Source organism: Aotus nancymaae, unplaced genomic scaffold, assembly GCF_030222135.1.
Source record: "Aotus nancymaae isolate 86718 unplaced genomic scaffold, 86718_ANA_hifiasm-v0.15.2.pri h1tg000041l, whole genome shotgun sequence".
Taxonomy (NCBI): domain Eukaryota; kingdom Metazoa; phylum Chordata; class Mammalia; order Primates; family Aotidae; genus Aotus; species Aotus nancymaae.
Window position 1 is genome coordinate 12,072,493 of NW_026988455.1, and position 26,126 is coordinate 12,098,618.

The 26,126-nt window shown below is 36.9% G+C and overlaps 1 protein-coding gene and 1 pseudogene across 1 annotated transcript in view; one reads left to right on the forward strand and one right to left on the reverse strand.

Moving 5' to 3' along the window:
- Positions 1-49: 49 nt before the first annotated feature.
- On the forward strand, positions 50-6,293 carry LOC105718688 (protein maelstrom homolog; annotated as a pseudogene).
- The window catches only part of CDC37L1 (cell division cycle 37 like 1, HSP90 cochaperone), a 27,891-nt gene continuing 7,530 nt past the window's right edge, over positions 5,766-26,126 (reverse strand). Inside the window, exons 3-7 of the mRNA XM_012454561.3 lie at positions 25,303-25,396; positions 17,759-17,874; positions 16,489-16,611; positions 11,620-11,784; positions 5,766-7,431 (exon numbers count right to left, since the gene is read on the reverse strand). Of these exons, the coding sequence (XP_012309984.1) occupies positions 7,330-7,431; positions 11,620-11,784; positions 16,489-16,611; positions 17,759-17,874; positions 25,303-25,396 (600 nt within the window). The 3' untranslated portion in view covers positions 5,766-7,329. The remainder of the gene's footprint in view (positions 7,432-11,619; positions 11,785-16,488; positions 16,612-17,758; positions 17,875-25,302; positions 25,397-26,126) is intronic.

Here is a 26,126-nt window from a genome sequence, read left to right on the forward strand (position 1 = left end):
CTTTCTGCTGCCTGATGTCTCAGTGGCTTTGAATGTGCTCTCGTAAATGATTTTTTTTTTTTGAGACAGAGTTTTGCTCTTATTGCCCGGGCTGGAGTGCCATGGTGAGATCTCGGCTCACTACAACCTCCACCTCCTGGGTTCAAGCAGTTCTGCCTCAGCCTCCCAAGTAGCTGGAATTACAGGCATGCGCCACCATGTCCAGCTAATTTTTTTTTTTTTTTTTTTTTTTGTATTTTTAGTAGAGACAGGGGTTTCTCTATGTTAGTCAGGCTGGTCTCAGACTCCTGACCTCAGGTGATCTGTCTGCCCTGGCCTCCCAAAGTGCTGGGATTACAGGCATAAGCCACTGTCCCCGGCCCCTAATAAATGATCTTAAAACAGTCCAGGAGGCCGAGGCGGGTGGATCACGAGGTCAAGAGATCGAGACCATCCTCGTCAACATGGTGAAACCCCGTCTCTACTAAAAATACAAAAATTATCTGGGCATAGTGGCGCCTGCCTGTAATCCCAGCTACTCAGGAGGCTGAGGCAGGAGAATTGCCTGAACCCAGGAGGCGGAGGTTGCGGTGAGCCGAGATCGCGCCATTGCACTCCAGCCTGGGTAACAAGAGCGAAACTCCGTCTCAAAAAAAAAAACAGTCCATAGGCTTGTTTCAGTTTATGCAGTACTTTATCTCCTGCTATGGTAGCCATACCTGCCTTCATAATACCCTTAGGAGCTTGGAAATCAAAGTGAGCAGAGGAAGAACATAGCTATGAGAATTAAGACTCTTCTTTCCTGTGACCACTCCCTCTCCACTCCCAAAACACTTAGCCCAAAGTTTTGCACATACATTCATTACTTTGGGAATGAATATGACTGTAATACAAATTTTTTCTTTATTTTTTTGAGACAGGGCCTCACTCTGTTGCCCAGACAGGAGTGCAGTTAGTGGCATAATTGGGTCACTGTAATCTTGAACTCTTGGGCTTAAGCAATTCTTCCACCTCAGCCTTCCAAGTAGCTGGAACTATAGACGTGCACCACCATGCCTGGCTAATTTTATTTTTTGTAGAGACGGGGTCTTGATATGTTGCCCAGCCTAGTCTCCTGGCCTCAAACAATCTTCCCGATTCAGCCTCCCAAGTGCTGAGATTACAAGTGTGAGGCACTGTTTTCAACTCACAAAAAAATTCTGTAATGATCATCATTAAGAATTTGGAAATACATGTAGGGAGCTGACTGCCATGGCTAGGAGAAACTACTATGCTTTAAAAGTCAGAACAGCACCTCAACCCATTTATTTTATAGAGTAAAAGTTATGTTGCTGTACCTTTTGTAAGCAGAGTGTACTGTGGGGAATGCAAACTGGCAGTTGTTAGCACCATCCAGAAGTTTTCTTTCAGTTCTGAGTTCCATTTGAAATAGCTTAAATACTGGCTCAAATTTCCAAACCCCACCTGGTGGATACTTTTCCCCCAGCTATATATAATGGCATTCTAACAAGATATTTTGGATCATTAACAACTTGTGACAAAACTGCCCTATATTAACAACAAATCATTGTAATTATATATCTCAAATTATGTTAAATTGCTATACTTGCAACCAACCGCGAGAATTTGTATTTAGAACATGTTGTGTCTTCTCATTGACAGAAGTATATCCTCAGACCCTGATAAACTGTAGAAATAGCTTTCCTATGTTTGCAGTTAGAGATTTTCATCTCGGAAGTTATGGTTAAACAATTTTAAAACACAGTTAAAATAGTCTAGCTATGCTTCAAGCTTCTGGTAAAAGCCAATATGCTTTGTAGAGTCCTTATACCCCTCTCCTGCTTTTTGTTTTTAGCTCACTAAATGATACTAAACACTGAGTGAGTTTTTCCATATACAGTACTAAATAAACTGTCATGCCAAAGTATAAATCAGTCCAGCACTGTGTCATATTTTTCTAAAAGATTCCAAGTTAAATGTCTGAAGTGTAAATAACATGAAGAATCATGCTGTTAACTATGTGAAAGATGTGGGAATTTTAAAAAATCATTTTCTATATTTAAAGAAGATCAAACAAGTCTAATTCTTCAAAGCTTATGAGAATGGTTTCACTACATATTAGAAGGTAAACAATCCATAATGAACTTATATTCATCCTTGTATTCCCCTCCCCTGACCCCCTTGGCTCACATAGTAAGCAAATACTTTTCAGATAAATCAATTTCTCAGAACTATGCAATTGTATATAAATGACCATTACAGAGAAATGGATGGATAGGATTTGAGGGTTTTATTAAAAGTATAATGTTTGATATAGTGGCAAAATTGAAATGGAAAGCCTAACCTCAATCCAGACAAGTACCATGGTTTTGTCCCACATGAAGTTAAGAACTGAAATACATGACTTTTAGAAAAGTAAGCCTATGTTTTGTTCTCCTCTGAAAATATCCCAAGGTTGACTTCAGGATCACTTTGCCTAAACCTACAATGAACTTTTTTCATCCTGTAAGAAAATCTACTTACGGGTGGGTTGTGCTGACTGAGGCCCGAAGTCCTGACCTCACTGCCATGCTGAACCGAAAGGCCAGCAGGAATGCTTACTATTCCTTCGTGCAGGAGAAGATCCCCGAACTACGACGGCGAGGTCTACCTGTGGCTTGCGTCGCTGATACCATCCCCTACTGCTCCACAGACTGGGCACTTCTGAGGGAGGAAGAAAAGGAGAAATAAGCAGAAATGGCTCGAGAGTGGAGAGCTGCTCAGGGAAAGGACTGGGCCTTCAGAGAAGCAGAAACCTGTTTTCACACCACTGAGGAGGCCAGGCATGCTTGTACCAAAGCAGAATGTTTCACCTCCAGATATGTCAACTTTGTCTTTAAAAAGTGAACAAGCTTTCCTCGGAGGCATTTTTTATTTTTTGAACATTTTTAGCCATGGCAAGCTACCTCCTCATTGTGAACAGCGCTTCCTCCCTTGTGAAATTGGCTGTGTTAAATATACTCTCTAAGATGGTATTATGGCAGATTTCCATAGTTTTATAAATCCTGGTGAAACTCCACGAAGATTTCGATTTCATTGTCAGGCTGCAAGTGATTCTAGTCACAAGATTCCTATTTCAAATTTTGAATCTGGGCATAGCCAAGCAACTGTGTAACCAAACCTTTATAAATTTATTCATCCCAATCCGGGGAACTGGCCATCCATCTATTGCAAGTCTGATGATAGAACCAGAGTCAACTGGTGTTTGAAGCATATGGCAAAAGTATCAGAAATCAGGCAAGATCTGCAACTTCTTACTGTAGAGGACCTTCTAGTGGGGATCTACCAGCAAAAATTTCTCAAGGAACCCTCTAAGACCTGGGTTCGAAGCCTCCTAGATGTGGCCATGTGGGATTATTCTAGCAACACAAGGTGCAAGTGGCATGAAGAAAATGATATTCTCTTCTGTGCTTTAGCTGTTTGCAAATAGATTGTGTACTGCATCAGTAATTATCTGGGTACTCTCTTTGGAATCCAGCTCACAGAGGCTCATGTCCCACTACAAGATTATGAGGCCATCAATAGTGTGACACCCAAAATGGTTGTATTGGATGCAGGGTGTTACCAGAAGCTAAGGGTCGGGAGTCCAGGATTCTCTCATTTCAACTCTTCTAATCAGGAACAAAGATCAAACACACCCATTGGTGATTACCCATCTAGGGCGAACATTTCTCACCAAAACAGCAGTGTTCGGGGAAGAGGGATTACCCGCTTACTAGAGAGCATCTCCAGTTCCTCCAGCAATATCCACAAATTCTCCAACTGTGATACTTCACTCTCACCTTACATGTCCCAAAAAGATGGATACAAATCTTTCTCTTCTGGCTGGGTGCGGTGGCTCATGCCTGTAATTCCAGCACTTTGGGAGGCTGAGGCGGGTGGATCACAAGGCCAAGAGATCGAGACCATCCTGGTCAACATGGTGAAACCCTGTCTCTACTAAAAATACAAAAAATTAGCTGGGCATGGTGGCGCGTGCCTGTAATCCCAGCTACTCGGGAGGCTGAGGCAGGAGAATTGCCTGAACCCAGGAGGTGGAGGTTGCGGTGAGCCGAGATCGCGCCATTGCACTCCAGCCTGGGTAACAAGAGCTAAATTCCGTCTTGAAAAAAAAACTTTCTCTTCCTTAATGATGGTACTTTTTTCAATTTCTGAAAAAAATCACAGGCCCAACTTCCCTTCTGACTATAGTCATATTAAACAGATCACATCAATGATAAATGTCACTACTATAAAAACTACTTAATTTGTAAGGAAATTGTTTCATAGATTTAAAAAAAATGGTGGTTGGAGAGCATCTTGGCATTTTTGCTTTTTTTCTTGAGGGATTGTTCTGCTTCCTGACTGTACGATGGGTGTATCATTAAAGTTTGGAGTCCTATGTGCACAAAAGAAAAAAAAAAAAAAGAAAATCTACTTACTAAAACAGATGCATGTTTTTTGGGCAGCATGTTCATTTTTATTTTTGAGATGGAGTCTCGCTCTGTCACTAGGCTGAAGTGCAGTGGTACGATCTTGGTTCACTGCAACCTCCTCCTCCCTAGTTGAAGCAATTCTCCTGCCTCAGCCTCCCAAGTAGCTGGGACTACAGGTGCATGCCACCACATCCAGCTAATTTTTGTATTTTTAGTAGAGGCATGGTTTCACCATCTTGGCCAGGATGGTCTCGATCTCCTGACCTCATGATCTGCCTGCCTCGGCCTGCAAAATGCTGGGATTACAGGCGTGAGCCACTGCACCCGGCCATTCATTCATTTTTAAAAGGGCAATATGCCAGTCTGAAAGAAGAGGAGGACCTCATTTTCCTAAAGTTATAAGAGATTGTGAGCTCATTAGACAAAATTTGAAAAAGCCCACTAATGGTATAATTGGAAGAGACTGTTACCTATCTACCTAAGAGTAATAATTTTAAGTCAATATCTCCACTACCACTGAAAAAAATGATGAGTTAACAGAAAATAAATGGACAGCTATTTATTAAATTTTTTTATTTGAAGATTAATTGTATCAAGTGAAGCAAGAATCTTTGATGATACTTTGATGTAAAAAATGTTTCATTCATGTGTTTGTACTTCCCATGGTTTAATTTGTTTAGGGTAAATTGTCCAACCTGAAATCTAAATTATCCCTTTGCTTAGTATACTCTCATTATTTCTTAAGAAACAAAAAAAAAGAAAGGCATTTCATTTGGTCAGAATTAGTTTTTAATACCAAAGCAAAATAAAAAGGATGTCAACTGACTGTTTCTAGTACTAAAGTACGGCTATGTAATTTATAGTCTTTAAGTGCAAATTATGGCATCAGTCAGTGGTTCCCAAAACAAACCCAATCATACTTTCATACTCAAAACACAGCATTTTCTTTTGCAAGTAAAAATATATAAATCAAGTTTCAAAGAACATCTTTTCAGTAATTCCTGTTTTAAAAGCAAAACCCCTCAAGAATAGTTTACTCAGTTTTTGATACTTTATCTCCCGCCAGTCTTCAGTCATTAAATACCTCTAACTTAAAGAAGGCAAAATGAAATTCAAAACAATTTGAATGCTTACAGGCAAATCCTGGGCAAGAAGGGAAAGTAATAATTCAAGTAACATTTCTGTGAAACTGGGAATATGGTTCCTGTGTCTGCCCATTCTGTCAATTTGGTAGGAAGGGAAAAACAAGAGCTTGCTTCAGAAGAGAATAAAAAGAAAAAAGTGTCTATGACTAGGTCATGGGTTAAAAACAAAGTACAGGCTGACAACTACTACTATATAAATTAGTCAAACATTTTATTATAGAGTACATAAAGCACAAAAAGACTTTATTCTGAAAACCAGGAAGATTGTGATGTTACAGAAGTAAGATTCAATAATTCCAGTCCATTTCTAGGGTACTAAGTGCCTGATCACCTCAGTTAAAACAAGATACAAATGAGGCCAAGGTCACAGGTCTGATCACCCTATGGGTCCCTTAGCACTATTTGGTTTTTCAAGTTGAGACATGTATTCCCAATCCCAGTTAGCCACCTTCCAAGTGTTAGCTACTAGTCTTAATGGGTACTTAGCCAAAGATTAAACCCAAATGTAACTAAAGCTTATGTTTAAGTCATACGATTAATCTTTCAAGCATAAGGATAGCATAATTAGCATTGTTACCTAATTCTAAATAAACTAAATCATCAAATATCCTGGCGTAATTGAAATGACTTACAGAGGAACTAGTAAAGCTTGGAAGCATTCTATGGTAACTGAGCTGAAAAAGGGGAAATGCCAAATGTTGTAAATGCCATCATTACCGATAAGAGTCACCAAATTCTCAGAAATAGGTAATTGGCAGCTCAAGGCAGTTAGCACTATAAGATTTTTCTTGTTTTTGAAAAAATCATTTTTAAGAGTCCTTTTTTAAAGGGCTACAAGAAAAACCAAACCAAAAAAAAAAAACTAAAAGGCTACATCAGAGTGAAACAAACAACCTCAAATTTAAAAATCAGATTATTCCTGTTTGTTCTTACAAGCCATTAGTATTCTTTTAAAACTTACTCCCTGAGAGATCCCAGACTATGTTAAGAAATTAAGACTGAGCTTGATGTTATTCTTATTAAAAAAGAAAATCTGTATTAGCTCATCACTTTGATATTACTAAAACTCTTAATATTGAAGTTAGCAGAGTAAAATCAAATTCTAAGGAATTCAGTTTTGAGATTCATTTGAGGGCAAATGTAGTGTCCACATCAAATTTGTATTATAGTCAAGGACTTAACTGATGGTGCCGAAAGTCAAGTATTTAAGAGTTAAGACTTTTAATAATTGTACCCCCCAACTTTAGTAAAGCCAATTACCAACTACTGATTTATTGCTTTTAATGTGATTAAACACCAGATTTGACAGCTAAATTAGCAGTGGGATACAGGTACATTTTTATCTTTAATCATTTTTATAGAATAGGACATGTACATACATATCCATATAAAAAGAGACTGTAGCAGATGCCTCCCAGAATCAACCAGTTCTTGTAAACATTGCATTTGTGCAGATTTTCATACTTCGATTCCAAAATTGAGAACAATAAGATTAAAGGCAAATTTAGTAGCCACAAAAAGTCCAGTTTGACTTCCTGCAACATATGGTACCACTCCTCTCTTCAGAACAAAACAAAACAAAAAACCTAGCAGCACATTAAAAAAAATTTACAAAACATTTCAGTACTCTTTCCCTCCCATCAAAAAACGAACAAAAATAAAGTGCAGCACCCATAAAAGTGTCAAGAAAATAGCCAAGTTCTTCCTTTCTTGTAACAAAATAGCACTTGGCCTCAGCAGTTTTAACCAAATTATACAGTGTCCATCATTTTGGGTTCATCATCTTCTTTATGTACCACTGAGTTTAAGCTGCAGAGAGCTGTATTGATAGAATACTGAAGATAATCTGGATTCTGGGGAAAAAGAAAAGGTGGATCGGGGGAGAAAATGCATTATAACCAGTTTTATGATAGTACATACATACATATTCAATTTCACAGTCCTATTTCTCTGCAGTGTAGTAGAGTAGTAGGGAAGAAGATGGAGTCAGACTTGGGCTGAAATCCAAGAAAATAAAGAAAAAAACAGGATGCTACCACCTAAGAGATGTGATAAAAGAATGATACATGTGAAAAACAGAATTGTTAACAAATACCATCTTTCTTCTCCATTTAACAAAACATACATTATTTAATCATACAAGGCAAGGCTACAACTTCCATGTGATTATATATACATAGCTACTGATAATTTAAATACAGTTTGAAGCCAGCAATGCACTTTTAAGATTACCATCTAATTATAACAGTAAATACTAAAAATGCAAATCATCTGAATAAAAAAAAATCGGTTTACTGGGTAAAAGTTATGGATATCTTCAGGGTCTATTTTGTTTTCCCAAAAGTTAAAACAAACTCAGTGAGAAATCTGTACTCTTTTGAGAGGTATTTAGACCCTTATTTTTTAAACTGAGAATAAAATGTCAGGTTGTATTATACTATGAATAAAGGTGTAGCCCTTAAGACCCAGAACTTTAGAAAATTCTTCCCCAAGAATTCAATTTTGTTTACTCAACTGTTCTGAATATCTGCTAGTTACTTAAGACTTTTACCATTTGTATTACTAGTTTTATTTATATTTATTTTATTTAATAAACACCAATGAGGAAAATAGGTGAGATGCCTTAAACCTCACCATCCAACAGGAGAAATGCCTTAAACCTCACCATCCAATAGGAGGTTGGGAAGCAGAGTTTTCTAAAGATCCTCCTAAGAAAGTACAACACTTCATGAGATTCCTTTATTGTAAAAGTCAGAAAGCTAGCTGGAGTTTGGATGACTCCCAATCAGGTCTTTATAAAGTAAGTAGCAGAGACAACTGACTGAGGTCTGGGACACTCACACTGGGCCTCAGTTTTAATCCTGCCTCTATTTAGTAAAGCAATCCTCAAGGAGAAAAAAAATTCACAATTTGGTAAAATTAAAAGCTAGTCTATAGGATAAACCCAAAGTAACTGTTGTTATATCTACATCCAAGAAGACTTGGATTAGACCTTTCAAAACTAAGAATAATGAATGACATTTGGCTAATTTCACAAGATTATTGTCAATTATATATATATAAAAAAAATTAAAAGCTAAATAGTTATCCACACTTAAGCTTTATCCAAAATGATCAATATTCTTATCTTGTCCTAGTCTCCAAAAAAACAGCCTTAAGACCTTTTTCTGACAATCCAAGCCTAATTCTCTGTAAGCTCACTGGAACAGAGCTTACAATTAATTACTCTATTAAGATGGGCTCCAGTTTTCCATGACACAGTTTTGAATAAGAGAATTGGCTGAGGAGATTCTCCAAAACTCATCTACCCATCTTCCTAAGGACTATAAGATGCTATCATACAGAGACTTTCAAAAATAAGGAATTGATATACCCAACCTAACCTATACTTAAATTTCATTAACTGTCCCATATTTTCATCTAGTAACATTCTCAACACATATGATTCAACAGTCTGTGGTATAGGTGAACAAATAGTGAAGCAGAAAAGAAATCCAAAAGTAGAACATTAATCACTTATTGTGTTGACTTCAGGCAAATTACTTAAGTTCCATGACTTTCAGTTTACTCATCTATAAAAATGAAATGAAAATGAATCATAGGAAAACCGAGAAGATTAAATAATATGTGTGAAAGTGCTTTGTAACCTATAAACTGATATAAAAATGGGATGTTATTATTATGGTAAGATTTTTCTTCCAAACCTCTAAACTGATGATTTGGTCCCTCAAGTAGCCTCTTTTTATTTCCTTCAACTAGTCAATGATCCTTTCTGCACATGTAGCATCTGACTGAAATTTTGTCCAGCTCTTCTATCTTTCAGAAGGACTATACCAGGATGCTCAAATTACTCACCAAGAGAAATTGGTCTCCCACCATGAGGAGATTAGCCCAGATTAATTAAATCTGAATAACCCTGATAATATCAGCAACCCAAAAGTGTCAGAATTGTATAATCCTAGTCTGCCTATGACTCTAAGGGATGCTTAGTATCTGATATCAGTTGCTATCTAATATGTGTAACAAAGACTCCTCTCAAACCAGAGGCAATTTCTAAATAATATAGGCCTAAGACACTATAATGTGTACCTTTTCTTCTTATGTTTAGAATCAATTACACCCTTCCAAAGTCTCTTTTTTCTTTCCCATACATTATGTGACATTTTAATTGCAGGAGGTTTATATATTGGATTTCACAGTGACTTGGTCACAGAATTCCCCTGGAAAAACTACTTCGCAGTGGGCTACTTCTCAGGAACTGAAGAGAAAAATAATCACTGACATAAAATTAAGAGATAATCTGTAGGAAATTTGTAGGGGGAATATTCCTTACATGTCTAACTAAGGGGGAACATTACTAATTATTTAAAAATCAGACATTTATTATTTCCATCCTTGAGAAATTTTTTTTTTTCCAGGCAGCCTCTAGAGCCAGAGTAGGCTCAGAGACTCATGAGAATAATATTTTTGAGTGGGGTAAATATGATCAATTACTTCCCTTAAAGGGCATACACTACATGTAATTGGAATGGCGAAATTACAGTGACATAGGTCGGGTCACTGAAAATCTCAATTTTTAGCACTTTAGGAGGTTTAAAACTAAGTATAGGACTCTCCTCACATTGTCTTTTGAATGAAACTTTTCTTCTTACAATGTAGACAACAGATTAAAGTGGCTAAGGCTGGTCTTAAAATCTTGGAGCCTGGAAATGAGAGATGACTGGGCTCTATTGAAGTGCTACTAGTAAAATCAAATGGATAGGAATTATCTAATAACTTAAATACTAACTAAATGCTAGTTGTAATGCTAACTAGGATCAGGCAGACCAGTGGTCTGATGACCTCTCCTTTTTGATGTAAATTGTTTTGTGTTGCCCATATGACATGGTTTTACCTTGATCAAACCACTGAAGACTTTGAAGAGGCTCAAACAGTTGGCCAATATTACCAGATACAATATTATCAGCTACATTAATGTGTTCTAAAAATGTCACCTCTGGCAGACAATACCAACACTTAACAAGAAAATACTAAATAAATGTAAGCAACAGATCACACTGGTTCCACCTGCATGTCCACTTTGAAGCTAATTCCTCCTATAAAATTCAACATGGCATAGTTCTAACTCAGAATGAGATTTTTAAATTTGAGACAGAGTCTCGCTCTGTCACCAGGCTTGAGTGCAGAAGTGCAATTTCAGCTCAGTGCAACCTCTAACTCCCTGATTCAAGCAATTATCCTGCCTCAGCTTCCCCAGTAGCTGGGATTACAGGCACATGCCACCATGCCCAGCTAATTTTTGTATTTTTAGTAGAGTTGGGGTTTCACCATGTTGGCCAGGATGGTCTCGATCTCCTGACCGCGTGATTTGCCCGCCTCGGTCTCCCAAAGTGCTGGGATTACAGGCGTGAGCCACTGCGCCCAGCCTAGAATGAGATGTTTTAAGGAAGAGCCATCTTGAAGAGTTTATGATTGAGATGATCAATAGCTAACATTTGTTCTTAAGAATGGTTAGGTACAACTAATCACTACTACATTAAAAGGAGAGGAAATCTGGTGCCTCTTAAATACTTAAGAGGTGAGATTCAGTGCCAAAACATGGCATGAAATAAGATTCAACAGTTATCTTCTGAGGCAGGAATATTTAAAATGGTAACACATATTAAAAAGAAAAAGTGTGGACCAAAATAACAGAAATTATGTGAACTAATATGCTTATAAAATAAATATTTGGCCGGGCACCGTGGCTCACATCTGTAATCCCAGCATTTTGGGAGGCCGAGGCAGGGGGATCACGAGGTCAGGAGTTCGAGACCAGTCTGGCTAAAATAGTGAAACCCCACCTCTACTAAAAATACAAAAAATTAGCCTGGTGTGGTGATGTAATCCCAACTACTTGGGAGGCTGAGGCAGGAGAATTGCATGAACGCAGAAGGCGGAGGTTGCACTGAGCCAAGATTGTGTTATTGCACTTCAGCCTGGGCAACAGTGCGAGACTCCGTCTCTAAATAAATAAATAAATATTTACTTTTCCAACTTACCTGTGGTAAGGATTCTGATAAACCTATAGATCCAACACCAGAATGGGGAACACGATTCTGAACTGCCATAGGTTGAAAACTTTGTGATTGAGAATAAAGTCTTACTCTTGACTTGAAAGCTTCAAGTTCATTTTTGAATGCTTCAAAATAACCTTCTTCCTCTGCCTAGAAAAAAACAAAAAAAACAAAGACTGTGTTCTTCAAGATTTCTAGACATAGTAAACTCCAGAAAGCATATAACACATCTGAAGTAAAGAAGTAATGACAAGGTGAACAGTCTAAACATAGAAACCGCCACAATCCCTGTCACATTTGTGAAAACTACCTGATTTATAGGAACATTAATTAGTTTGCTCCATTTTGTTATGCTTCAGCAAAGTAAACTGATAAAAAACGACCCCTCCCTATACATATGCACACAACTTAAAGAAGCCTTTCTCTGTATTTTCCTTGATTTATTTGAATCCTTAACAGGATCCAAAATGGTCCTCATTTAATCTCTCAAATTCATTCTATCATATTCCCACTACCAAACAATCAAGGGATATTCTTAAAACCTTGTAATTCTTCAACAATTAATGAGGGGGCATTATTACCTGTTTTTAGTAATTTTCTTTCTTTTTTTTTTTTTTTTTGTTGAGACAGAGTCTTGCTCTGTCGCCAGGAGCCAGGCTGGAGTGCAGTTGCGCAATCTCAGCTCACTGCAATCTCCGCCTCCTGGGTTCAAGCAATTCTCCTGCCTCAGCCTCCCGAGTAACTGGGACTACAGGCGTGCGACCACCACGTCCAGCTAATTTTTGTATTTTTTAGTAGAGACAGGGTTTCACTACGTTGGCCAGGATGGTCTCCATCTCTTGACCTTTTGATCCGCCTGCCTCGGCCTCCCAAAGTGCTGGGATTACAGGCGTGAGACACCGTGCCCGGCCAGTAATTTTCTAACTCTATATTCCCTATTTATAGGAGCTATGAAAATCAAATAGAATTCGACAGTCAACGCCATTATGGAAATATCTTCTTGTTCTAGTTAGGCAAGTACCTTCTTTTCAATATTATGGAAAGAAAAAGTATGATAACTTACATTGAGGGAGTAGAACTCTTAGGCAACTCCCTATTGGCAACTGCCTCTGTTTATGTCTCCTCTGAATACAGAGAAATGATACAGAGTTTTATTCTACCAATAGAATGCAGGTTTTAACTTCAAGTAGTGTGGACTGTAGGTTGTGTAATCAGGTTAAAACCTGTGGATTAGTTATTAGCATCAGCATCTATTCAAATAATGCAGAGAATGACCTGTGCTGCCATCCTATCTTCTTACAGATTTAGGAAGAATTTCCTCAATTACATTTTAGCACCTCACTTTATAAGAACTTGTGTGGACACACAGTAAGTCATATCCAAAAGTATTCTTACTGAAAATTAAGAGCCACAATTGGTGACCTCACTGCATGCCTAAGGTTTAGGGATGCAGATAAAGAGTGATGACAGACTTTGTATTATTAAGTCATCTATGGGCCACTTGCTTAATTTCTTTATGCCAAGTTCTTCACCTATAAAATAGCAACAGTAATCTTCATAAAATGTTATATGGATTTAATGAGTTAATCCATGTGAAGTGCTTAGAACAGTCCCTGGAACAAAGTAAGCAAACCATGAAAGTGATTATTTCATAATTAAAACGTATTATTAAGAATACAATGTTAAGATTGAAGACCAGTGCCTTTCAGTTTTATTTCATTTACTCTGATAAAGTAAATGTCAAAGAATATATATATGGTTTGGCCATGTTCCATTCTTTTATTAAGGACCAGTTTAAACACATCTATTAATGTAAGATGAAAAGGAAAGTATAGTTTTTACTAATTTTATGTGTCAAGTTAAAATTTAGGCTAGATTGGGTGAGGTGGCTCAATCCCAGTATTTTGAAAGGTTAAGGTGGGAGGACAGCTTGAGCCCAGAAGTTCAAGACCACCCTGGGCAACACAGTGAGACCCTATCTCTACAGAAAATTAGCTGGGCATGGTGACATACACCTGCAGTCCCAGATACTTGGGAATCTGAGGCAGGATGATTGCTTGAGTCCAGGAGTTCAAGGCTACAGTGAGCAATGATTGCACCTCTGCACTCTAGCCTGTGTCACAGAGCAGGACGCTGTCTCTAAAAGCAAACAAACAAAAATTTAGACTAGTCACCAGAAGTAGCCTAGCTAAAATACCAAGTCAAGCATTTACTATTAAAGTTCAACTGTTTGAGGAAAACTTCGTATTTTGGTTCCACTTCAGAAGAGTTTAGGGCATTTAAGTTAGGACTACTGCCACATTGATAGGTTTTTTTAATATAAAAATAATAATTTTATCTGTTTATAAAAGGAAATGTTCATTGTAGTACATGAACTTAATGAAAAAGAAAATGGAAATCATTTATAATTCTACCACACAAATATAACTGAAGTTAAACTTTTGGTATATTTCCTTTTAACTTCTAATTGTATATGTCCAAATATATCCTATGTGCAGAAGAGCATGTAAAAGATATATGCACAACCCCCATTATGTACCCATAGAAATTAGGAAATAGATCATTACTAGTATCCTAAAAACTAGTTCCCAAGAGCATTCCCCCTCCCTCCCTGAGGTTATCATTATTGTAACTTTTGTCTTCTTAATTATTCCTTTGTTTCTTTGGTTTTACTGCATATATATGTATCCTTCAACAATATACTTAGTTCTCCCTGTTATTAAAAAAATACTTTATGGCTGGGCATGGTGGCTCATGCTGTAATCCCAGAACCCTGGGAGGCCAAGGTGGGTGGATCACCAGAGGTCAGGAGTTCAAGACCAGCTTGGCCTACATGGCAAAACCCCATCTCTACTAAAAATACAAAAATTAGCCGGGTGTGGCAGGTGCACACCTGTAATCCCAGCTACTTGGAAGGCTGAGGCAGGAGAATTGCTCCAACCCAGGAGGCAGAGGTTGCAGTGAGCCAAGATCACACCAGGCTGGGTGACAGAATGAGTCTCCATCTCAATATATATATTCATATACTTATAAAGTACTATATATACTTATAACATATATATATATATATATATATACACTTTAAAAGAAATACAAAATATGAACTTTGATACCAGATATATCTATTTAGTCTCTATCTAGACAGATATATCACTCTGTGGTTTGTTTGATTCACTCTCCTATTTTTTTCATCCATGCTGATGTTGGCTAGTATTTTATAGAATGAATATAAAGCTTGCATATAAGAAATGCTTGGTACCAGAAGTTTTTCAGATTGTGAATTTTTTCAGATCTGGGAATATTTGCATTATACTTACCAGTTGATCATCTCTAATTTGAAAACACAAAATCTGTATTTCCTTTGAGTGTCATGGCAATGCTCAAAAGTTTTGGATTTTGGAACATTTTGAATTTTGGATTAGGAATACTCAACCTGTACCACAATTTATTCATTGTTCCCAGGCTTTTTGCTATTATGAACAATCTACCATAAACATTATGGCAATCTAATACACATGTGTTAAGAGTTTTTCAAGGGAAGCAGTTCTCTTTGCAGTCTTGAAAATTATTGAGGACCCTAAAGAGCTTCTGTTTATGTGAGTTATATCTGTCAGTATTTACTGTTAGAAATTAAAACTGAGGAATTTTTAAAATATTAACTAAAAATAACAATGACAAACTCATTACACCACCATTAGTAACATTTTTATTTAAAAAAAATTGTTTGCCAAAACAAAAAAATTAGTGAGAAGAGAGCTGCTTTTCCTTCAGTTTTTCTAAATCTAATGTCTGGCTTTACAGAAGATGGCTAGATTCTCATATTCGTACTTTCGCATTAATCTCTGTTGTATACTACTGAGATAATGAAAATGAAAATAAAAAAATAACATCTTAGTTTGTACTTCTGCATTAATCTCTATTGTACACTACTGAGAGAATGAAAATGAAAATAAAAAATAACATCTTGTTATTATTATGAAAATAGTCTGGACTCAGGACCTCCTGAAAAGGTCTTGAACTCCCTCAGGGGTCCCTGGACCACACCTTGAGAATCTACTCTCTAGGTTGTATACACCTAGGAGAATTTCTGGGTGTTAAGGTAGGCACTTGTTGAACTTTACTAGGAAATTTTGCAAAGTAGTTGTTCCAATTTATACTCACACTAGCAGTGAATGCAAATTCTTATTGCTCTATTTCTTGGGCAGTTTTTAAATTATTACTAATCTTGTGTGAAATGTACTTAATCTTTCTAGACATCTATTTTTCTTCAACATGGCCAACATCCTCTAGTATGTACTGCTCCTTGTGAATTTATAACATAAGCATTTCTTCAGCTCACTACAAATGATCCATTAATATAATTTTAAAGGATGCATAATATTCTATGTACCATAGGTATTTTTAAATATTCCCTTAACTGATGAATTTTTAGGTTGCTTCTCATTTTTTCTTTGTAAAAGTCTGATTTTTCATTAAACTGTTGAGTTCTACATATGAAGAATCCTGTATCTATTTTGCTCAACAATGCATCCTGAGCATCTGAAACAGCTGTGCTTTGCATCAGGCACTCAATATTTACTGAATTAATTAATGATGGAACACAAGTTTCCTGAATACACATATTCCTTTGAATGGGTCTCAATTTCATACATATGCTATAGTACAGCCTCTTATATAGCTCTTGTAAATCTAAATTAGCATGAAATTAGCAATATAAATTTTCTTTTCACAAGAAAATCTACAGAATTTAGCTTGTGGCATACTGCTTGGATATTTTCTATTGATATGAATAGAACAAAGAGGTCTCAGCTGGGGCCTAATCTTCCCATTTATCAGTATCAAATAACTACTTACTTTGGCTTTCTGGAAAAATAAACGAAAACACCCTCTTGGATCCACATTACAGTTTTTGGCCATTTCCATAATAAACTGCATTACAACAGCCTGATGTGCTATTTGTTCCATTAAAGCCCCTTTCTGAAAAGAAAGAGATTTAAATGATATAATAAATATATAAATATATTTAATTGGCATACTGATTCAAATTTTGAATTTTTAGAATACTTTTTATTTACTCTCTTTAGTTATAAGTCAAATACTTTACAAACATATAAACAATATATCTTAGGGTTCTTTTTTTGATAATTTGTATGTGGACCAGAATAACTAATGGAAGACCATGCTCTGAACTTGATTTAATACCGTGATTACTGTCTGGATTTTTAAAAAATATGACTTTCTGCCGGGCATGGTGGTGGCTCATGCCTGTAATCCCAGCACTTTTGGAGGCTGAGGTGGGAAGATTACCCGAGGTCAGGAGTTTAAGACCAGCCTGAACAATGTGGTGGAACCCCATCTCTACAAAAGTTAGCCAGGCATGGTGGCAGGTGCCTGTAATCCCAGTTACTCAGGAGGCTGAGGCAGGAGAAGCGCTTGACCCCGGAAGGTGAAGGTTACAATGAGCCAAGATCCGTGCCATTGCACTCCAACCTGGGCAATCTATATATATATGACTTTCAGGTCAGGTGTGGTGGCTCATGCCTGTAATCCCAGCACTTTGGGAGGCCGCAGCAGGTGGATCACTTGAGGTCAGGAGTTTGAGACCAGCCTGGCTAACATGGTGAAACCCTGTTTCTACTAAAAATACAAAAAAATTAGCTGGGCATGGTGGCACATGCCTGTAATCCCAGCTACTTGGGAGGCTGGGTCAGGAGGATCACTTGAACCCGGGAGGCAGAGGTTGCAGTGAGCCAAGGTTGCACCATCGCACTCCAGCTTGGGCAACAAGAGTGAAACTCTGTCTCAAAACCAAAAAATAAATAAAATAATAAAATACTTTCAAATTAGTTTGAAAAAAGATTATAGTATATAGGAACAGGAGAGACAGGGGTAGAGTGGCAGAGAAAGTATAATGGAAAAGCCTCTGTGTGCTAACTCAAACAACAACAACAAAATCCCACATTAAACTCAAGCACATCTGAAAGCAAAAAATGGTAATTCCATCTAATGACCTTCCTGCTTTCTTTTAAAGGACATAATATAGAAAACAGAACAAAACATCAATAAAGTATGAAATCAGATTTCCACTAAGGTTCCCAGAAACTCAAGGTTCACATAATAATACCTTCTCAGCTTCTAGGTGAAAACACCATAAAATAAGATATTTAGCAGTTTCTTCACATACAAGGTATGGATGGTCAGACAAAAATCTCTGACTATCATCCCATCGACTCAACATACCTGTAAAAAAAAGAATTGAACCATAAATGTCAAATATTTTCTTTCTTCCTATAAGGAAGAAATACCAACCATTCTTAGTTCATTAATATCTCAATGGTATTTTTAAATAATTCTCTTTAAAGACAATTCATATTACCAGAGCAACAGATTATGGTAAAAGAGCAAGTGAGAGTTAATACTCTTTAAAGCAATATACAGTAGACTGGAAATAGCTTCTAAAATTCACAGAAAGCTGTATTTCAGATAATTAGGCTAGAGTGGCCAGTTCAATATTAGAAAGTCCTGCATCTAGGAATGCCCGAAGTCTTGGGCAAACTGAGAATTAGTTATGTAAGCCATTTACTCATGAGTCTGTTATAAACAAAGTCTTTCAAAAATTACTTAAGCATATTTGAAAATGGTTGCCATTTTGTTTCAAGATGTCAAAGAAATCCAAATACTATTTAAGGTATATCTGTACCTTTATCTAAATTAGTAGGAAATTTGGTCAAAGTTAATACCACCACCAAGAAATCATGGAACCAGCAAAATGTTAACTTTTTAATGTTGTCTAGTCAGTCTTATAAATGAATAGATTTTTTTTTCTTTTCTTTTTTTCTCCATAAAGATGAGGGTCTCGCTATGTTGCTCAGGCTGGTCTTGAACTCCCGGCCTCAAGAGATTCTCCTGGCTAGGCTTCTTGAAGTGCTGAGATTACAGGTGTGAGCCACTGTGCCTGGTTAACTGAATAAATTCAATACAGCAATGTTAGGTTTAGATTCTTTAGACTCATGCAAAGAAGTCTGATATTCATGGAAATTTTGTAGAGCTGACTCAAGAGTTTAGCAGTAACCCTTTCCTGTGGGCAGGAAATGAACTCCTATATATTTAATTCTACATCACTACACAAGAAAGAACAAAACTGAAGACAAATGTCCTACTGAGAATACACAGCAAAAATGCAAGTCAATTAAAAATAAATGATTAATTTTTACTCACTTAAAAAAAGGGGATAGGGCCAGGCATGGTGGCTCACACCTGTAATCCCAGCACTCTAGGAGGCCAAGGTGGGCGGATCACCTGAAGCAGGAGTTCAAGACCAGCTTGGCCAACATGGTAAAACCCTGTCTCTACTAAAAATACAAAAATTAGCTGGGCATGGTGGCAGGTGCCTGTAATCCCAGCTACTCAGGAGGCTGAGACACAAGAATTGCTTGAACCCAGGAGGTAGAGGTTGCAGCGAGCCAAGATTTTACCACTGCACTCCAGCCTGGGTGACAGAGCAAGACTTCGTCTCAAAGGGGATAGGCTGGGCATGGTGGCACATGACCGTAATCTCAGCACTTTTGGAGGCTGAGGCCAGAGGACTGGTGGAGTCCAGAAGTTACAGGCCAACTTGGGCAACATAGTAAGACCCTGTCTCTACAGAAAAAGTTTAAAATTAGCTGGGCATGGCAGTGTGCACCTGCAGTCCCAGCTACTTAGGAGGCTGAGGAGGTTGGATCACTTGAGAGCAGAGGAGTTGGAGGCTGCAGAAGGTATGATGGAGCCACTGTGCTCCAGCTTGGCTCACTGCAACCTCTGCCTCCCAGGTTCAAACAATTCTGCCTTAGCCTCCTGAGTAGCGGCATTACAGGCACGTGCCACCATGGCCAGCTAATTTCTGTATTTTCCTTCATCATGTTGGTAAGGCTGGTCGCGAATTCCAGACCTCGTGATCCACCCACCTCGGCCTCCCAAAGTGCTGGGATTACAGGCATGAACCACCGCGCCTGGCCAAACGTTAGTATTTTTTAACTACCTATTTAATACCTGAGACAAATTAACACTTGACGTTGAAAAAAAAATTTTTTTTTAAATCTGAGAAATACTTACCATCACTTGATTTCAAAAATGCACATTGAATCAGTATGAAATTGAAAAGTTAAGTTACAGGTAGTCGATACAGACCTTTGTGGAAATAGTGTGGAATTTTGTAAACAAAATACTTAAATAGAGGTGGGGTATGGTAGCCCACACCTGTAATCCCAGCACTTCTGGAGGCCCAAGCAGGAGAATCACCTGAGGCACAGAAATTTTAGGCCAGACTAAAACTTTATTTGGGCAATAAAGCCAGACTCTGTCTCTACTAAACACAAGATAATTAGCCAGGTGTGGTAGTCCCAGCTACTTGGGAGACTGGGGCAGGAGGATTGCTTGAGCCTAAGAAATTGAGGTTGCAATGAGCTATGATCTTGTGACTGCACTCCAGCCTGGGAAACAGAGCAAGACTCTGTCTCAAAAATAAATAAATAAAAGAGAATCAATAACTTAGTGGAACAGAATATACCTCAAAATAATGATATTATTTTGGAATTTGTAAACAAACTTGTATACAAATGGAAAGTAACAATCTAAGATGGTGGCTGAGAAAACAGAGCTTAACGGCCCAGGTTCAAATACTGGCTTCACCATTTTACCATCATGGGCAAGTCCCTTCATATGCCTCCATTTCCTCATCTGTAAAATAGGGCTAAAAATAGTATCCAACTCAGGATTTTTGTGACAATTAAATGCTATTAACTCATATAAAGCACTTAGAACAGTGCCTGAGACATAGCAAATACTCGATAAATGATAAACACCAATTTAAAAATGTTTATTTATCTAATCCTTTGGTTAAGGATAATACAGTCATTTAACAACCTAGCCAAACAAATTCTTTGAATGCTTGACCACTTTGACAAATTTAAATATTTTAATTATATGCTTTAGCCCATGTATTTCCCTAGTGAACATCTAAATCTGAATCCATCCATTAACCCTCAATATGCCACCTGATTCCTAAAATTGTCCTGAAATACACAAATACACATGTCCTTATTACTGATTTCCCCTTCCTCTTTCATTATACTGATAGAATGATTTTTTTTTTTTTTTTTTTTTTTTGAGAGACAGGGTCTTCCTCTGTTGCCTAGGCTGGAGTGCACTGGTACAATCACAGCTCATTGCAGCCTCAACTTCCTGGGCTCAAGCAATCCTCCCACCTCAGCCTCTGGAGTAGCTGGGACTACAGGTATAAGCCACCACAACTGGCTAATATTTTTTTTTTTGGAAGAGGTGAGGTTTCACTGTGTTGCCCAAGCTGGTCTTGAACCCCTGGGCTCAAGTGATCCTCCAGCCTCAGTTTTCCAAAGTGCTGGGATTACAGGCATGATCACCATGTCAGGCCTAGAATGATACATTCTAACACATTACAATAATTCATTTTAATTTCTCTATGTACTAAAAATCTCCCAGCTAGTTTGTGAATTCCTTGAGGAAAGCTGTATCACTTTCCCATATTCCTAAACTCCAGATCTCCTATATTTCCAATCATCTACCACCATATGCATTTCTACCAATATGTCTGCACATAAATCTGTCTTACTTGAATCCAAACCCTTATTTGTCTCTCTGCCATCCTACAATGCTTCCTAGCCTCCATGTTACTGAATCAAGCATTCTAGAAATTCCTCTGACATTTCCATTTCTCCCACATCAAATTGATCACCAAGTCCTGTGGTTATACTACTCTGATCAATTAATATTGTGAATCACATAATAAATTTTCTAATATTAAGCCATTTTGAATTCTTAGGATAAACTCTTTGAAAATATGTTTCTCAGATTATAAAAATAAAGTTTATTTATTGTGAAGAATTTTTAAAATCCAGAAAATAAAAGTTATCTGTAATTCTACCACAAGAGATGATTATTAACATTTTGATATATTTCCTTCCAGGCATATTTTTGAATAACTAAAAAAAAATTAAAATCATATACTTTTTATATTTATTTCACTTCATATGTAAGAGTGCTTTACATTAAATGTTTTTCAAAAATAGGATTTTGACGTTTTTTAAAAGCAATAATTATATTGAAGAAGTTGTAAATATTCAGTCAGTACAAACAAAAAAAATCCTACTATAGTACTTGCACAAATGTTTATAGCTCTTGATAAAATTTCCAGTGACAACATCCTACACATTAAAAAAGGCTGAATCACAGCTAACTTTCGCTGAAAGTGAAGATGATGTGCTATGAAAAATTAGATGACTCAAAAAAGCTTCTGACGATTATAAAGCCAGTGATGTCACAGATGCATGTAACTTTGAATATAACTGTTATGAAATTTAAAAGATAAAAGGCTTTGTTTCTAAATTAATATTTTATATTTATAAAATGTGAATTAACTAAATTAATAAACTAAATACAAATATAGAGGAAAAATCAGATTTCAGTGCGTTATAACATTCTATGATATACTGTACCATTTACCATTAGGTGGTAAATTCCACCTAATTTTAAGGGTAAAAGCAGCACAAGAAAAGTAGTCAACAAATAGTGTAAGGGAAAAGTTAGGAAAAACTCTGAAGAATATAAGTACAGATCAGACCAGAGAAACACTGTAGTGAAGGCCCTATAGCCCTACATAGCCCCCATACATACTAGGCTCATGTCATCCAAGAGTCCAGAATGCAATCCAAGTCCAGAAAGCCTCCAACTGGAAGCTTTAATTACATTTCCTATTGTAGATATATTTAAAAGAGTATACCACAGGCCATTATCCTGAGCAAACTAACACAGGAACAGAAAACCAAATATCGCACGTTCTCACTTGTAAGTGGGAGCTAAATGATGAGAATACATGCACACACAGAAGGAACAATGCACACTGGAGCTTACCAAAGAGTGGAGGGTGGGAGGAGGGATAGGATCAGGAAAAATAACTAATGGATACCAGGCTCAATACCTGGGTGAGGAAATAATCTGTACAACAAATCCCCATGACACATGCTTACCTATGTAACAAATCTGCACATCCTGCACGTGTACCCCTGAACTTAAAACAAAAGTTCAACAACAACAAAAAAACTCAAAGGAGTTATACCAATATAGTCATCATTTTGCTAAGCTTTCTTCTTTTATCACAATAAGCAGACATCAGAAACCTTCCATCAAGCAGGTATAGCCACAAATTTTTACTGTCTTGTCTCACACCTCTATCAACTCTGTGCCATAATTCAGTCTACAGGGATTTTTATTATCTCATCGTTCCCCATGACTACAAGTTGGTCCACTCCCCATAGATGGAATTTGGTAAAGCAGAAATAGCAGGTATTCCAGGTCCCTTGTTAAGATGTATCTATGCCAAAGTGGGAAATAAAACACATGAAAATTTTGGGAGCCTACTACCTTCGTAACATTCCTGGGGAATCCAAAGTGCTGTGGCAACTAGTGTATCTCCTCTGAAGTAAAAGGCAATATGCATTTCCACTAAGAAACAGGCACAATGTGACTCTGGGAATGGCTATTGATCTGGCCAGGTGTGAAAACAGCAAAGCTCTGGTATTACAAGATAATATATGGGAAGTTCACAACACACAATGGCAAAATGACTGCTTATTAATCACCTGCAGATGTTAAGTCAGTCTTTTTCCTCAACTATCTTATTATTTGCACGACAGTTTCATAAACTCAGGGGTCATGGTGGCACAGGTTTGAGATTATGCATAGATTCAACAGTGTAGGCTTTCCCCATCAAGGATGTTCCGGTATCCTAATCCAGTTTAGCGACTGAACACCTAATTTGCCAGTAGCAAAAAACACCAAAATCTCAATATGGCACAATGCACTGCAGACATCAGTCAGCGATCAAGTAGCAGGTTAATTACCTTGGTTCCATTTCACCTCAGAGGGACTGGTAATTCCTCACTTGAACGAGCCCACTCTAGATCTGGAAGTGCCCTCCCTCCTTATCATCCTCCAATCAGTAATACATCTGTAGTCTTACTAAATGAATTATGACCACATCACATTATTTTTTGACCCAGAAACTCATTTTACAGCAAAAGAAATAAGACTGTAGGGTTCATGAAATTCACTGTTCTCATCATGAACATTACTACCCAGAAGCAGCACGTTTTATAAAATGGTGAAATGGTTTACTGAAGATTTATAGTGCCAGATGGGTTACAACACTTTGTATTATTTGGATATTTTCCTACACAAAATTGCTTCTGAACAAGGCACTCAGCTTACAGTAAAAGTGAAACTGTTTCTCATTTACTAGGTTTCTCAGGGCTTCAAGGCAACCAGCTTTCAGAGTGCCAACTGGGTGAAAACACCTTGAGGAATGTTGTTTCACCAGATGCAGTACATGCTCTGAAATAGCAATCAGTATATGGTAGTATTTTTCTTTCAGCAGAAAAACATGGGCCTAGAAAGCAAGAACTGTAGGCGGGAGTGGCAACTCACATATCACAACTAAGATTCATGTGCAAATTTTTTGCCTTCTATCCTTATGACTCAAGGCTCTGCTCATTTAAAGATTTCACTATCAGTCCAAGGGAGGCCTGTGTATTCATTTTTTTCCCATTATAAATAATGCCACATTGATTTTATGTAGAAAAACTTTGTCTTTATTTCTTCAGGTACTATTCTTGAGTTAAATACAGTCTTTTTTCTTTTTTTAAAATAAAAAGTATGAGAAAAGTGAATATTTTAAGAAAAATTTGCAAAAAAGGAAGGGAAAAAATTGAAAGTAATATTTTTTGTATTGACATAACTGAAGCATAAATGAAATAAAAAACTTTAGGTAAAAAAAAACACCAATAGAAAAAGGATTTCAAAATACCATGTAAAAAAGTTCATGAACATATTACAAATAAAAACCATGTTTACTAAATTAACAAACTACTTGGAATTAAAAGTTTTAAACCTTAACCCCCAACACTTCCCAGTAGCATTTTCATGCCAGCAGTATCATACTGCCTATAATTCTCAGAACACACCATGCTGGTTCCTAACTGCCTTTCTCATGCTGTTGGTGTTGGCTTGCCTCCCTTATACATGAAAAACTCCTATCTGTTCCTCAAAATCAAGCACAGATGCTTGCTCCTCTGGGAGGCCTTAACTTATATCAACCACCCTCTTACCCCTTTTCCCCAGTAGAAAAAAAAGTATTTTTCAGTTATTTATATATATATTTCTATTACTGTATTTATCTGAGTAACAGTTCAAGGATCTGCCTGAATTATAAAGCATCATATCCAAAACCTGAAAAAAACGAACACTAATCTTTTAACCAATAGATAATCAGATTCCAAGAAAGCAAAGAGGAAAATGAAAAAAGCAAAGACTAGCTAGGAAATGGAAAGAGGCTATGGAATACATAAAGTGGCCTTAGAATGTAGTACCATATAATAATAATTTTGCTTCTCTTTGCCATTTGCTTTGCTCTGTCAATTAATTTTATTTATAACAAAAACAAATTCTAAAACAAGATCTATACAGCTGTGCCAGAAGTAGCTACAAAACTGGAGTTTGCCACTTTCCTTTTTGCCTCTCATTTTGTAAATCCATTTATTGCACATGTACATATGATACCAAACATTACAAAGAAGGAAACCCAAGTAGTAGACTTACCAAAATGTCTGATTTTTTGCTCATATTTTTGCATAAATGATTCTGATTTATCTTCAACTTCTGTTTCTTTTCTTTTATCTTGATTAATAAAACTCTAAGAAAAAATTTCAGAAACTTGTATCAGATTTTAAATTCTAATTGAATCTTCTTTCTCAAATACTGAATACCTAGCAATTCTTCCTATAGACAATATATGTGGTATAGTATCATACTGATACTACATGATTAAATTCATCTGTTAAACTATTTTTTAAAATTAAAATTTTCTTATATGGGAGACTTATTAATTTTGTTTAAAATGATGTATATGTGGAAAATTATAGGTTCATCTTAGAAATCATACAGAAAAGCAACCGAACTAACCTTTATGGTAAGCTGAATTTCTCAATTAAAAGCAGGTATGGAAACATCCTTTATATTTTACATGCATAATTTACTTTTGCATTATTTATTTCCTATAAATATTTGCAACTCTTGCCTAATCTTTTGCGTTCTTGCTGGAAATAAACTCAGAAATTCAAAGCATATAGAGAATAAAGTATATTTACTGTAAATTCTTTATTAAGACATAAACCAGAAATAGACCTTTATTGCATGTCTTTTTTAATTTTTTTGAGACAGGGTCTTGTTCTGTCACCCAGGCTGGAATACAGTGGCACAATTATAGCTCACTGTAGCCTCAACCTCATGGGCTCAAGTGATCCTCCCACCTTAGCCTCCAGAGTAGCTGGGACTACAGGGGTAAGCTACCATGCCCAGCTAATTTTTAAATTTTTGTAGAGATGAGGTCTTGCTATGTTGCCCAGGCTGGTCTTGAACTCCTG